This window comes from Crocuta crocuta, unplaced genomic scaffold (assembly GCF_008692635.1).
Source record: "Crocuta crocuta isolate KB4526 unplaced genomic scaffold, BGI_CrCroc_1.0 scaffold323, whole genome shotgun sequence".
Lineage (NCBI taxonomy): Eukaryota > Metazoa > Chordata > Mammalia > Carnivora > Hyaenidae > Crocuta > Crocuta crocuta.
The window spans coordinates 1,666,339-1,683,010 of record NW_027536465.1 but is presented as its reverse complement, the minus strand read 5'-3'; the positions used below and the strand labels follow the sequence as shown (position 1 = coordinate 1,683,010).

Genomic DNA, 16,672 nt, shown 5'->3' with positions numbered 1-16,672 from the left:
ACTACTACTACTACTACTACTAAGTCGGTTAAGCATCCGACTTCGGCTCAGGTCATGATCTCATACTTTGTGGGTTCGAGCCCCGCCTCGGGCTCTCTGCTGACCCCTAGCTCAGAGCCTGGAGCCTGCTTTGGATTCTGTGTCTCCCTCTCTCTCTGGCCCTCCCCTGCTCACGCTGTCTCTCTCTCTCTCTCTCAAAAATAAAGAAACATTAAAAAAAACTTGATAAAAATAATAATAAGATGAAGAAGGAGGAGGAGGAGGAGAAAGAGGGGAGGAGGAGGAGGAGAAGGGAGGAAGGGGAAGAGGAAGAAGAAGGAGAAGAAGAAGGAGGAGAAGAAGAAGAAGAAGAAGAAGAAGAAGAAGGAGAAGGAGAAGGAGAAGAAGGAGAAGAAGAAGAAGTTGTTGTTGTAGTGGTGGTGGTGGTGGTCATGTGACAGCATGCTGCCCAGATCCCAAAGTGCTAGGGAAGATGTGGGGGTAAAAAGCTATAGAGATAAGCAGGGTTATATTGAAAAGCAAAGGGACTTAATAATACATGTTAAAGACTAACCTTGAGGCCATAGGGAACTCATGAATGTTTTTGAGAGCTGGCCTCATAAACTCAAATCAATAATGTGACAAATAGTAATAGAACTACATAGGCAGAAGAGTGGCTCCCCAAAGATGCCTACATCCAAATATCAGGAGCCATAAATTATCTTTCAGGCAAAAGAGACTTTTCAGATGTGATTGAATTATGGGCCTTGAAACAAGGAGATTTTTCTGGATTTTCTAGATGGGCAAAATGTAATCATGAGTCTTTAAAGGCAGAGGACCTTTCATGTATCAGTGGATACTTGGGCTGTTTCCATACCTTGGCTATTATAAATAATGCTACAATAAACATAGGGGTGCTTGTATCCTTTTGAGTTAGTGTTTCATACATATGTATTTTTTAAAGACGCAGTAGTACAATTACTGAATCATAAGGTAGTTTCATTTTTTACTTTTTGAGGGTAGATGAATGGATAAAGATGTGGTATGTATGTGTGTGTATACATACCACATCTTTATCCATTCATATATCTATCTATACAATGGAATATTACTCAGCTACAAAAAAGAATGAAATGTGTGTATATACACACACATACATACCACATCTTTATCCATTCATAATGGATATTACTCAACTATTAAAAAAGAATGAAATCTTGTTATTTGCAACAATGTGAATTGAGCTAGATAGTATAATGCTAAATGAAATAAGCCAGACAAAGAAAGACAAATACTATATAATTTCATTCATATGAGGAATTTAAGAAACAAAGGAGCAAAGGGAAAAAAGAGGGAGGAAAAGAGAGAGAAAGAGAGAGAGAGGTCAAGAAACAGACTTTGAACTCTAAAGAACAAACAGATGGTTATTAGAGGGGAGGTGGGTAGGTGGGGGATGGAGGAAATAGGTGAAGGGGGTTAAGAGTACACTTATCATGATGAGCACTGAGTAATGTATGGAATTGTTGAATCACAGTATTGTACACCTGAAACTAATATAACACTGTATGTTCACTGCACTGGAATTAAAACTAAAAACTTAGTTTAAAAAAAAAAACACAGTGAACCTTTCTCAGCTCAGCATGGATGTGATGTCACTGGTTTTGAAGATGGAGGAAGGGAACTACCAGTTAAAGAATTCAGATGGCCTCCAGAAGCTGGGAAAGCCAAGGAAATGGAGTATATCATAGAGCTTCCAGAAGGGGACACAACCCTGCCAATGCCTTGATTTCAACCCAATGAGACCCTTGTCAACCTTCTAACCTACAGAACCGTGACATAATTAATTTATGTGGGTTGAAGCACTTAGTTTGTGGTAATTAGTTTACAGTAGTAATAGTGAACTATCCACTCAGATTCCTCGGATCAAACTAGGTAGAGGCAACAGTTTACTTGTGCTTACGTGTAAAGCTTACATGTAAAGCTCCTTCACGAGGTCAGGTGGAGGTCTTTGGTATATGAACTGAGATTGGTTGACAAATAAGACAGAAGGAAAAACAAAGAGCATGAGTGTATGTTTTAACTTAAAGAAGGAGAAGGTAAGATGATCTGATATTGAATAATTTACAGACTTTCTTTAAGTAAACCCTTTCCCGTAACTTTCATAAATTGAATCACCTTTTTAAGGAAGAAAGAATAGTGATCCTTAAACAAATATATTCATTTGGATTCAAAAAAACAGAACTCAAGCATATAAATGCTAAGCTTCAAAGGAATAATCTATTCTTTGGTCTCTAGCTCTGCTCTTCTTGGCCAGTCTGGCCCCTCCACTGGATTTTACATTGTAAATACTCACAAAGGCCTCCTCATATCATCCTCAGGCAGCTGGGGAAGCACAAAACTACAGCTGTCCAAGGCATTGCAACCATCAGTAGAGATGATTCCCAGACTTTCCAATACAACGATGTCATATGGGTTCTAATATTCATAAAGACAACTGATAAAGGAACTTCAGGAAGTTATCTATTGGGTAATACCATCGGGTATTATTTCTACAGGTCATTTTAAGTTTTCTTGACCTGGGTTGGGAATGAATTTAGGAGACTGTAGAAACCAGGACACCTGAGAGAGATGACTTCCTTCTCCTGTATACTTTACACTCTTCCAGATACAAAGGAAATAATTAATCCACTTACACGAGCAACAAAATCAAATGAAATCTTTCTGCATATCCATTTGACCTGCACGAATAGAAAGTCAGTGTGCTGGGAAGGGAACAGAGCCATAAATTAATGAGAGAGGGATTTGCCAGGAGAAAGGGCTGTGCTGGCCAATGCCACTGTAAGTAACTTCCATAAAGGAATAATGACATGGCAGTGAGAGCCTGGGGTTTACCTTCCTGAGATGATAGCAGGTAATACTGTGGATCTGCAAGGGCTAATCTATGCAGGGAAAGAAGCAAGGATCTTATAGGAGCAATGGGTTCAAATAGGAGAGAGCCGGAAGAACTCAAAATGTGGTGAGAAAAAGAGACCATGCTGTGAAATGGAGTCAGGTGCTGAACAGGTGAAGGAATGACGTGGTAGAAATCTAGGAGATATTGACCAACTAGGCGGTTTCAGTGACTAAGACTGGGAAGAAGAGCACTGATGTGATTCCGCTGAGTTCAGAATTTCTAGGCCCCAACATAGCGGAGATAGAGAAAAATGGTGGCAAAGGGTAATGTCCTTCAGTATTAGCATATTATTGAGTAGCTGTAAGGGGAATCCAACAGGGAGGTCTTGGAAGAGTGTTTAATGGAGTAGGCTTCTTGTTCCTCTAATTCACCTCAACCATACATAGTGTATCTCTTTGGGTTCTGCTGTATGCCAGTAAGAAGAGTCATACACTTGTACAGCTTCAGGGCTGTTTGTTGTTGAATATGGAAGGTAGTATTTGGGCAGAGCACTGGCTCTGGAGTTCAGAAAACCTGGGACTGAATGGGTTCAAGCCTCTTCCTATATGGCCCTGGGCAAGTCAGTCTTCCTTGCTGGGGCTGCGTCTCCTGATTTGTAACATGGGAATGGTGCTGTGTGCATTGTAATTTAATTAAATAACATTTGTGCCTGGTACTCACTTATCACCCAATAAAAGGTGGTTGTTGTAATACCATTTGGGTAGCCTGGGGTGATGTTTTTGCTGAAGTAATCTCTCCCCCCTTTTACTGTCCATGGTGAGTCAGTAGGCAGTGACCCACCATGAAGAATGGTGAGAGAAATCTGGCAGGAGGAGCCTCCATTTTCAAATATGCACACAATTGTCTCCTTTGTCAATGCCAGAGGTGGAGCCAAATGCCAGAGATCATTTGTCTCTGTCAGTTAGGAGAAATACATTTTCAATCGCAAACTAGGAAAGCAGTTTCTTCTTCTCCAACACCTTCCACAGGGCATCTTTGATCTCCCTGTTCCTCAAACTGTAAATGAGAGGGTTCAGCATGGGGATCACCAGTGAATAGAACACAGACACTACTTTGTCCCTGCCAGGTGAGTAGCTACAGCTGGGTCGCAGGTACATGAAAAGGGCTGTCCCAAACAACAAAGTCACCACCATTAAGTGTGAGGCACATGTGCGGAAGGCTTTCTTTCGGCCTTCCACCGAACGGATTTTTAAGACAGCAGTTCCTATGTAACTGTAGGAGATGATGAGGATCAGGAACGATGTCCCCCCAACAGTGACTACCACGAGAAAATTCACCACTTGACTAGGGAAGGTGTCAGAGCAAGAAAGTGCCAGTACTGGAGGGAGGTCACAGAAGAAATGATTGATAACGTTGGGTCCGCAGAAGTGAAGCCAAAATATGGAGCTGGCCTGGATCAGGGAGCTCAGGAAGCCACCAACATATGCCCCAAGCACCATGCGGGTACAGAGGCCCTGGGACATGATGGCAGTGTACAGCAGGGGATTGGAGATGGCTGCATATCGGTCATATGCCATGGCAGTCAGGAGGAAGCACTCAGTGAGACCCATGCTGACAAAGAAAAAAAACTGAGCAGCGCAGCCCAGGAATGATATGGTCTTTTGTTCCCGGAAGAAATCAGTGAGCATCTTGGGGGCCACTGTAGAAGAGTAGCAGATGTCAATGAAAGACAAGTTGCTGAGGAAGAAGTACATGGGTGTGTGCAGACGGGAGTCACCTCTGATCAGAAAGATGAGGGCCAGGTTCCAGGCCAGTGTCACAAGATAGATACCTAGGAAGGTCACAAAGAGAAGGGCCTGGAGTTCTGGATGGTCTGCAAATCCCAGGAGGATGAACATGGTTACTGAAGAGCTATTCCAGGCCATAGTGGTGGACATGTTTCTCATGGACCACAAGGAGAAGAGTAGATCTGGCATAATAATGATAATCCAAGGGAACAAAAGCAAAAATGAACTATTGGGCTTCATCGAGATAAAAAGTTCTGCACAGTGAAAGAAACTATTCACAGAACTAAAAGGCAGCCTATGGGATGGGAGAAGATATTTGCAAATGACATATCTGAGAAAAGATTAGTACCAAAATCTAGAAAGAACTTACCAGACTTAACACGCCAAAACCAAATAATCCAGTTAGGAAATGAGCAGAAGACATGAATAGACATTTTTCCAAAGAAGACAACCAGAAGGCTAGTAGACACATGAAAAGATGCTCCACATTGCTTGTTATCAGGGAAATACAAATCAAAACCACAATAAGATGCCGCCTTACATCTGTCAGAATGGCTGAAATTAACAACACAGGAAACAACAGATGTTGGGGAGGATATGGAGAAAAGGGAACCCCTTTTTTTGTTGGTGGGAATGCAAATCAGTGTAGCCACTCTGGAACACAGTATGGAGGTTCCTCAAAAAAAAAAAAAAAAAAGAAGAAGAAGAAGAAGAAGGTTCCTACCCTACAACACAGCAATTGCACTACTAGGCATTTACCCACAGGATATAAAAATACAGGTTCGAAGGGCTATATGAACATCAATGTTTATAGTAGCCTTATCAACAATAGCCAAACTATAGAGGGAGCCCAAATGTCTACTGACTGATGAATGGATAAAGAAAATGTGGTATATATATACAATGGAATATTACTCGGTCATAAAAAAAAATGAAATCTTGCCATTTGCAATAACATGGATGGAGCTAGAGTGTTTTATGCTATCAGTCAGAGAAAGAAAAATACCATATGATTTCATTCATAAGTGGAATTTAGGAAACAAAGCAGATGAACATAGGGGAAGGGAAAAAAAAGAGAGAGAGGGGAGCAAACCATTAGTGAGCAACACCTAACAGTTCTGCCGGAGCCCCCATCCATTCACATAGGCTCAGTCCTTAGGTAGAAACCTGAGGTCCGTGATGTGATGCAAAGTCTTTTGGGGGCACCTCTTCAAGTTATCAGGAAAAGGAGGGGAGTAAGGTGGTGGTTATAATTCTGGGTAGGCTTCAGGACAAGCTTGGCTCTCATCCTGACCCTGCCACTTGCCAGCTGTGGGTTGTTGGACAACTCAGTCAGCTTTTCTGAGTTTCAGTTTCTCCGTTTGCACACGGAGTGTACAGTGACTTCTTAACAAGAGTTGTAGGAAGATTGCTTAAGATAATGTGCACAAGGCTCATGGGTCTTGAGGTAAGACTTTGCTTGATAAATTGGGACTGATTGCTATCAGCAATGAATATTCCTTAAAGAATTCTTTAAGGAACTGGGTCTTATTTGGAAACTCGTCCCCTCATGTGGTGGGTTGAAGTGTGCTTATCTTATAGGGTTGAGAAGTCCACTGACCCATCAGTGAACATGTCGGTTTGTAGCAAGTGTCAACTGCAAGTCTGTTTGCACGTTGCCATCAGTGGGGAGAACTTTCACATTTAAGAATGAAATTTCCCATCCCCACAAACAGAAAGTGTATCTGGACAAATTAGAACAAGAGAAAAAGCTACCCAGAGTTTCACTTTTGCCCATGGATGTCCTGAATCTTACTCTAGGGCATTAAACAGAAGGTCTCTTAAGGGCTTTCTGGAGCACTTTATGCCCCTGAACTCTGCTCATGAGGACGTGCTTCTTTTTTTTCACAGAGAAAGCAAATCTTCACTCACAGAAAACTTGGAGGACCCATTTTGGTCTGAGTCTAGACTCCCTACTATCCTATGATATAAGTATAATCAATAGCAGCTGTTAAAGGAGAGTTTGGGATGCTCAGTAACCTCACTGCATTCACAGATGCTGAACTGCATCTTTGTGAATAACACTAGTCTTTGAGGCCATGGTGAAGATCTAGCACAGTGCCTTGCACACAGAAGACACTCAGGACTTGACGGGAACTGGTGAATCTGATTTACAACCCAGCTCATCTTTAACCAAGTATCTGCAACACAGCACTAAGCCTGACTAGTCCAAGCCTAACAGGCATAGTTGGTGATGGAGTTAAAAAACAGTATAAAGACAAGAACTTCAGCCAAACTGGGGAGTAGGCGTGGATCATCTGATTTCCCCATTATTCCTGCCCTGGGCTCTGTCCTCCCATTTCATGATGCCTCCTCCTCTCACTGCTGCAGGAGCCCAATCCCTCAAGGTCTTCCAGGTCTGTCTTACATCCGAATGTACAAATAATTGATGGAAATGAAAGAATTCCTCTTGTCATAAGGCGAGCATTCAAAAGGCCCCAAAGCTTGACTCCAAGAATTTAGATTCAGATGGTAAAATTCAGGCCACCAGTTAGAAAAGAGAGAGAGGGTTTCAGAGGTTAAGAGTTCTCTGTGGTGTTTGGAAAATTGCTATGTAAGTTCTGCACCAATCACAGCCCTTTCAAATTGATATTCAAAACACTAGTCATTGGATCTCTGTTAAAGGGCATAACAATTCCTTCAAAATTTCATTCCTTCTTAATTTCTCTTTCTAGTTGCAAGGGCTCAAACATAGTCCGGGAAGCCCACCAAAGCAGGGGTAAGGTAATATTGTGGCTGGACTGGAGGAAAGACATAATTGAGAGGTACATGGAGAAAAACTAAAATCCAAAGAACTTAGCCATCTATATAGGCTAGGAGATCTAAAGTGCTCTATAAAGCAAGAAGACAAAAAATAAAAGATGAATGACTGTACTCACCCTCTCCTTCTTGTCTGTCTGTCATTTAGCTGATACCTGTCTTGAGTTTTGCTTTGAAAGGGTCTAATCATGCTTCTATAACTGCTTCCTATCCTCCAAGTGCTAATGAGCTGGGAGAGGAAGCTTCGAGCTGGTTTGTTCACTGGAGATAAAAATATCCATTTTGTGGAAAATGAAAAGTAGGAGAGAAAAAGCATACAGAGAGAAGAGAGGGATATAATCTTTAAGAAGCTCTTCTGGTATCTGCTAATATCTGCATTGGGGGTCTTTTTGAAAGTGTTTCAAAGCTGGGATTGGAAATAAATTTGAGAGAGATTTTTTTTCCTCTCTCCTTGGAGATATTTCATTACATTTGCCCTTGAGGGTCTTTTCTGAAAGAGAAAGAAATGTATCACCCCAACCTCACAGATTTGTAGTTAATTGATCTCTGGGGTGGTATGGAGAACACATACTCAAATAAATGCTCTGAACACCATGTTATTAAACTCCATCCCAGTGGCCAGCTCCTCTGGTCCCCCAAGGCTATTCAAAATCCCTTCTGGTAGTACATGTTGAACGAACTCAAGATTGCAGAAGAACACATAGGACAAGATAAATGCCAATTCTGCAGAAGAAAGCAAAACTGTATACATATGCAGAAAATCTAAATGAGTTGCTCAAAATTTTATGGCTAGTAAGAGATTAATCCAATATTTGAACCCATGATTATATGATACCAAATGAATGGTCCATTCATTTACGTTGGAATGCAAATGCACATAAACATGTTGATAAGGTCAGTTGTAACCTTCCCTTCATAAACCCATTCTCTTTCCACAGAAACCTACTATCTTTCCCTGAGAGAGACATTAGATGCCAGCTTTTTCCTCTAAAAATTTTAAAATTTACTCTGATACAGCATGATGTAGTATAAAAATGTAAAAGCATTGATTCTATGGAGGGTCATGTACAAATAAAAATTAATTTAAGGTCAGACGCTCCACACAAAGGAAATCACTAATTCATGTGTTTGGAGAGAGGAAGGGAGAAAAGGAAAAGGTTCAATTCACTTGTTTCTTAAACTGAGAATATTGAATTTTGATGAGAATTGAAAGAGGGACATTTGAGTAAGTTCAAACAAAGATGATAATCTTGTATCTCCAAGTGACCCCGAATCTTCTTAGCCATGAGAATAGTCTCTCACTCTGTCTGAAGAGACTAGCCCCTTTGGGCTTGGGCAGAAGGATGATTTAAGTGATAGAAAGGTGTTTCTTTCCAGAATCACCTCTCCTCTCAGGCTGTACCACTGTTCTGAAACCAGAAGAGTACACTTTGATTCTCTTCCTTTGGGATCTTCCCTTTGAGAATTTCTGAGGGAAATGTAGATCAAGGGACATTTAGTCAAAACTTGCAAAACTCATACTTAAGAAGATGTTGATTCATAGGTGTCTTCACATGCCTTGATAAATAGAAAACACTTTGGTTTATTTCCATTAAACTTATTTAAAGTCTAAGTTTTTTGTTGCAATTTTTACTGTATCAGTGGTTAAGGGTATTTTGATTTTGTTTAGGATTCAACACTTATAATTTCCTAATGATTCATTTTGAGTTTAAGTCTTAACCTAGCAATTCCGAAGTGTAATGTCACATCACTCACAAATAGTGTTCATAGTAATATACTAAGCTCAAAATAATAAAAAATGACAGTGATAGTAATGACAATTTATTAAAAAATTATTGTGCCAAGATTTGCTAAACATGAAAGTCCTTTAAAAACTATGTCCAACATGGGGCTTCCAGGTGGCTTAGTCAGTTAAGCATCTGATTCCTGATTTCAGCTTGGGTCATGATACCGGGGTCATGTGATTGGCCCGCGTCCGGCTCCATGCTCAGCGTGGAGCTTCCTTGGGATTCTCCCCCCAACCCCCACCCCTCATTGCCTCTCCCCTCTAAGAAAAACTATCCCTAAGTTAGTTGGCATCTTAATTAAAACATATACAGTAGTTAGTTGGTATTTAATAAAAACATACCTGGGAATAATAGTAATATAGATTGCCACGCATTTCTAACAAACTGGACTCAGAATACTATAGCTGGAGCTGTTTCTTCTGAGCCAAATTGGTAATTTAAAAATCAAAACAATAACTCATTCCATTTGAATAGTTTTTATATAATTGTTTTGATATAGGTTGCACATATGGTCCTGACACAATCACAATGTTGATACACTTGGTTGAATCTCACAGATGAAGAGGTGATGTAAAATCAGTGGAGGTGTGCAAGACCACTCAGATGAAAACAGGCAGGATTCAGACTTATGCCATGTGTGAACACTATTGTTTTTAATTTTTTAAACTCGGGATGGCCAGTCTTCTAGACTGTTCTTTCATTATGTTGTGATGCTTCTTTTTAGGCACTTAAAAATCTGATTTGTTTAAAATAGTACCTTGAATGTGAACTTGTGACTTACCTATTCTCAATTACATCACTCTTGTCTAAATATACTTGTTGATTACTTTTATTCACCGTTTTCAATTCGCTTAGTGAGTTGTCCATCTCCCTGGTCTGGTTCTTTTCTCAGAATTGAACTGCGTGATGGTATTGAGTCATGGAACTTGACGNTTAAAAATCTGATTTGTTTAAAATAGTACCTTGAATGTGAACTTGTGACTTACCTATTCTCAATTACATCACTCTTGTCTAAATATACTTGTTGATTACTGTTATTCACCGTTTTCAATTCGCTTAGTTGAGTTGTCCATCTCCCTGGTCTGGTTCCTTTCTCAGAATTGAACTGCGTGATGGTATTGAGTCACGGAACTTGACAGGCATATAGTACAGTGCTTAGAGCATAGTGGGTATATAATGTGTTTGAGGATAATCAATTACTATGATAATACTAGGTTCTCATGTGGATTTTAGTCCCCAAAAGTCACCTCTGAAAGCCCCTACATGGGGTGCCTGGGTGACTCAATTGGTTAAGAGTTGACTTTGGCTCAGGTCATACATAACCTTGCGGTTTGTGAGTTTGAGCCCCACTTTGGGCTCTATACTGACAGCTCAGATCCTGGAGCCTGCTTTGGATTCTGTATCTTCCTCTCTCTTCACTCCTCCCCCCACTTGCAATTTGTCTCTCTCTAAAATAAACATTAAAAAAAAAAATCCCCCAAAACCTGATCCTACAGTTTAGACATAACTTCCACTAGGTGGCAGCAACATTACATAGGAGGTCTTAAACCAGTAGTCCTCTGTGCAGATGATTTGCTAATATAGTTGGAACCATGTTAATATAGTTAATATAGTTGTTAATATCAGTTGTAATCATGCTGTTTGGGTTCTTAGAGGTCTTCCACTTTAGTATTTTGTTTTAGAGGAGAAAACTGAGGCCCAGAGAGGTTTAAGAACCTAATCTCCCACATCAGAATAGGAATTGGAACTCAGGTTCTGTAACTTACGGTTTATCACTTTCCTCTTACATATATGACCTCTAAAGCCTCTAAATTTACTCTTATCTTGTACTTATATTTCTTTGGAATATATGGTGAAAAGATTTTAGATCTATAAAAGGTTGATGTTTTTAGTCCTCAGCAGTAGAGGAAATACAAACCGAGATAACTTTTCAAACTCGTTTGAGAATCGAGATTGTGTTTTACTGTCACACACCTCTGGATTTTTCTCTGGGATTTAAAGGACTTAATTCCTTTAAAACAATTAGAATAACCTCATTAAAATAGATATGCTAAAATGTTAAATAAACATGAGAGCAAATCATATTTTAGGAGAAGCTTTCAGCAAACAAAGTCTAAGATGTGTAGAGTCCTAGTGAGAGAAATTTTGAGTTGACTCTCAAAGAATTGCCTCCAAAGATTTGTAATTCTATATGAAATTTATGTTCTTGTACATGCTATTTGCTTTCATACTTTTGGTGTTAGCTTAAACTTCTGCTTTAAATTCTTAAATGTAATCATAGATGAAGTCTGATATTTTAAAGTAAGGGTAATAAGAGTCTATGGTTACAGCCAAGTGAATTTAATAAAACAAATTTCTTCCTTCTTAACTTTCTTATAGAATAGGTTGGCAAATAATAGAATGTCCCCACTCTACATTTTCCTATCAAATGTAGACATTGTTTAGAATTTGCTCTTATTCTTGAGTTCTCAGTCTTGCTTTGTAAATAATCATTATCACTATAATCAGAGTTACCATGACAGGTGAAATCTGCTACTATCTTCTATTATTAGCTTTTGTAATCCCAATAAAATATATTGATCATAATTAGGGATTTACCTTCTAAATTATCCCAGATCTTAATTCAGTATCAAAACACTTTCATAGTTGGGCTTGACTCTCCCAGCCTCAGGCTCTCCTGGGCCAGTATATCCCCAGTCCTCGCCTAAAATGCTCCTCTTAATAAAGAACTTCTTTAGGACACCTGGGTGGCTCAGTCAGTTGAGTGTCTTGACTCTTGGTTTTGGCTCAAGTTATGCTTTTGCAGGTCGTGAGTTTGAGTCCTGCATCTAGCTCTGCATTGATGCAGAGCCTGCTTGGGATTCTCTCTCTCTCCCTCTCTCTCTGACTTCCTCCCTTGCTCATTCTTTCTCTCTCTTTCAAAATAAATAGATAGACTTAAAATTTTTTAAATTAAGAACTTCCTTACCTTGTCTCCTTTGCAGTCTATTTTTGGAGTCACTTGCCTCTTTTTCTTTCAGTGATCTCAGCTGCTAAATTTGTTCCCCTAAATTCAGCATATTACCTTGTGTCAAGAATCTCAGTAATTATATTCTTTCACATAGAAGATATTTTTGTCATTTAATTAATTTTTATTCTCAGACTAAGTTTGCTGACTTGATCTCCATGAAACAGATTAACTCCTTTTAATAAACTTTATCCCCATACAAAAGTTTCAAAAATCAGGAAATGAGTTTCTCAAAATTTTAGATTTTCAGAGCTTGAGGGGTCTTTGGAAAATGAGCCCAATTTACTCAGGCCTGGAGAGGTGGGAGGAGGGGTTAACTGACCTGCCCACAACCACATATCTAGGTCATGGCAGTGCTGGGAGTAGCACCCAAAATATTAAAGGGTAAAGAAACTGTTTTCATCACAATAAAATGCCAAATAGATATGAAAGAGCTCTTGGCCATGACCCTGGAGACAGAGTTAATGATGTCATTACTCAACATTCATTGAGTAATTTCTATTCATCAGCATTGTGCTAAGACCTACCTAGCTGCATTGCATTTCATTATCACAACAACCCTTTGAGATTGGTATAATGATTATTACACCAGTGTTACAAGGAAGGAAACGGATATTTCAGAGATTTAAAAAATGTGTGCATGTTTATACAGATAAAATGGCAGAGCCAGAATTTGAGCCCAACTCTCTTGTGTGTGGTTTACTTCCAATGAAGGGTCTCAAAGTGGAAGGTTGCCCAACAATGCAAAAGGAAGTCTTCTGGACCCAGATACCCAGATCACGGAAAGCTCAGAGGAGAATAAGGCAGGGAGCTGTAAATAAGACTCTGGCAATGGGTGGTTGTCCCTGTCACCATTACCTCAGGGAACAATTAGTGCTCAGAAACGTTTGGTTCTAATGATTGCTGGGCTTTTACTTTGGATGTAGGTGTGAGTGACAGGGCAGCCATGTGGAGGTAAAGTGTGGCTATCCCTGCCCATTAAAATAATGAACTCCCTAAGGCCATTTTGAAGACTTGGTAATAAAGGAGCCAGGATTCCAGAAGCAGATATTACTATTTGCATGAGGCCAAACCACAAAAAATTGACTGAACCAGAAACCAGGCATAGAGAAGTGGGAAATGCAGATGAACTGAAGTTTATAAAAAATGTTAGTGGAACAAAGCAACCAATAATTCTTCTGTACGATGAGATCTCAAGACACTTCTGCCTGAAGTAATTCAGTAAGTCAAGCTCCTTCCCTCCCAACCTCATTCATCCAAAAAATGACAATTATATTTTACAGCTTATTCCACATTTTATCTGTAAGTCTACACTTCCAGGTAGGATTAAATGAGTTAATATAAATCAGTCCTTTGAACAGTGCCTAGTACTCAATAAGCCTTTAATAAGTGTTTGTGATTGTATTATATATTGCATATTATAATTGTGCACTCATTATAAGCTAAACACTCTGTGAAAGCTCTGTAGATAAACAGAGGAAAAAATCCATTCATTCAACAAATATTTACTGTGCCAATGTCCCAAACACTGTTCTAGATCAGTGATAGGATAAATCAATAACTAGATCAATAAACAGAACTTCTGGCCTGCCTTTAAGAAGCTTACATTCTGACAGGGAATATTTCACTAAGATAAGAAACACAGGGGCACCTGAATGGCTCAGTTGAGCATCTGACTCTTGATTTCACCTCAGGTCATGATCTCAGAATTGTAGGATCGAGTCTCGCATCAGGCTCTGTGGTGAGTATGGATTCTCTCTCTCTCTGCCCCTTTCCTCTGCTTGAGCTCTCTCTCTCTCTCTCAAATAATAATAATAAAAAAGATGAGAAACACTAAATTCATGTTATTTTCTCCTTGGGAGCTTCGTAGATTAATATCAGAGTGAAGAGCAGTCTTGGCTCTTCTTGGTTTTGGCTACTTAATCAGTGACTGATCGTGGGGAGATTTTAAATTTTAGAAAACACAAAGCTAGGAGTAGTATGTATTCATTTTAACAACTTAACTGGCACACCTTTAACATATATAAATTGTATATATTTAAGGTGTTTTTATGTATATGTATATGTTGTGAAAAGATCACCACACTCAAACTAAATAGCTTATCCATCACCTCTACATAGTCACCCTTTGTGTGTGTGTGTCTATATGTGTGTGTCTGTGTTGAGACTTAAGATCTATCCTCTTAGAAAACTTCAAATATACATTATAGTAATGACAGCTATTGTCAGCATGCTATTCATTAGATCTCCAGAACTTATCCTGAATAACTGAAACTTCGCAACCTTCAGCCAACATTTCCTCATCCCCTCCCCCCAACCACCCCAGCCTCTGGCAATCATTATTCTACCCTTTACTTTTATGAGTTTGAATTTTTAGATTTCACATATGATAGCATTCAGAATTTATCTTTCTGTGTTCGGCTTTTTTCACTTACCAAGAGGTCATCCAGGTTCATCTATGTTATTGCAAATGACAAGATTTCCTACTTTTTACAGCTGAATAATATTCCATTCTCTCCTTCTCTTTTATCTATTTATCTATCATCATCATCATCATCACTACTACCACCATCATGATCATCTACCTCAAGTTTTTTTTACCCATTCATCTATTAATAGACATTGAGGTTCTTTCCATATCGTGACTATTGTGAATAAGGCTGCAATAAACATATAAGTGAACTATCTCTTCAAGATACTGACTTCATTTTCTTTGGATACATATCTAAATGAAGAATTGTGGAATCATACAGTAGTTTTATTTTTAATTTTTTGAGGAATCTCCATAGTGTTTGTCATAATGATTATATCAATTTACATTCCCACCAACAGTGCACAACACTTTTCTCTATATCTTCACCAAGACTTACCTTTTACCTTTTTAATAATAGACACCCTAACAGATGTGAGGTGATGACTCATTACGGTTTGATTTGCATTTCCCTGATGATTAGCAATGTTGACCACCTCTTCATGTAGAACAACTTGAAATATGATGAATGATAAACACTATCAGATAGTTGCAGTTGGTTGCAAACATGTATGGGCAGTCAAGTTCTATAAAATGCTAAAATAGCAGCAACTTTAATTCTAGCCCTGAGTCTTTCCCAGAGTACTTCTGCTTTCTTGCACCCATCTATCTTTCCTCATTTTGATCTTATATCAGTACCAGTTTGTCTTTCTTTAAGAAATTTTTAAATTTTTTTTTTTTAATTTATTTCTGAGAGAGATAGAGACAGCATGAGCAGGGGAGGGTCAGAGAGAAAGGGAGACACAGAATCTGAAGCAGGCCCCAGGCTCTGAGCTAGCTGTCAGCACAGAGCCTGACATAGGACATGAGATCATGACTTGAGCCGAAGTCGGACGCTCAACTGACTGAGCCACCCAGGTGCCCTCAGTTTGTCTTTCTTAATGTAAAATGCATATGGGCATCCCTCATGTTTTAAAAATTATAATCTGGTCTGGCCTGATGACATCACAATTGTCCCAGGCCTATCCTTAAATATTGTCCTTGAATATGTAATGAACTCTCTCCAGCTTTTCTTGCTCAGAAAATACTGGTTTCTGCTTGCTCTTGACCACCATGGCTCATTCCATTTCAGTTAGCCTTCATGTTGTTCCATCATCCCCCTAACCATGGAGGTATTATTCATGGCCCTTCTGTCCCATAATGGTGTTGATCATGTTCATCCAAACTTTGATCATTTTATGCAGTGATCTGTATAAAAACTTATATAATTAGAAAAAAGTTTCTAGTTTTAAGTATATATATATATATCCATTCTTTTAGGTAATAAAACCAAGAGGAACAGTATACATACACATTATATATATATACATACACATTATGTGTATATATGTATATATTATGTATACATATATGTATATATACATTATGTATGTATATTATGTATGTATATAGTATGTATATCTATATTGTGTGTATATATGTAAATATATGTGCATATATGTATATGTATATTGTGTACATATATGTGTGTATATATGTGTGTGTGTATATATATATATATAAAATGTGTATGTGTACTGTTCCTCTTGGTTTTATTACCTAAAAGAATGGATTGTTTTTTATTATGGGTTAGATTTGCTGCCTCAAAATGAAATATGTCAAATATAATATGTTTGCTCCTTTTTCAGATTCTTATACTAAAGATATCTAAAATATAAGAAATCCTAACTTTATTATTAATCTGGGTTTATATTTTCTAGTCAGAAAGTCTAAAAAGCCATAAGAAATTCAAGTCCAAAGGAACGTTGAGACTCATCTGATTCATCCTGCCCATTTTTCAGTTGAGAAAATGTGGACCTGGAGAAGTGAAGTCGCTTTTCCACAGCCCTTCAGGAGTCAGGAATGGCCCAGGAGATCCTGAGGCTAGGAGGGTCAAGCCCAACTAACTAT

At 38.8% G+C, this 16,672-nt stretch overlaps 1 protein-coding gene across 1 annotated transcript; it reads right to left on the bottom strand.

Moving 5' to 3' along the window:
* Nucleotides 1-3,861: 3,861 nt before the first annotated feature.
* Nucleotides 3,862-4,988, bottom strand: LOC144218884 (olfactory receptor 5A1). Its single transcript, XM_077748866.1, has one exon. It carries the CDS (start codon nt 4,897-4,899, stop codon nt 3,862-3,864), a length of 1,038 nt encoding a protein of 345 aa, XP_077604992.1. The 5' UTR covers nt 4,900-4,988.
* Nucleotides 4,989-16,672: the final 11,684 nt, after the last annotated feature.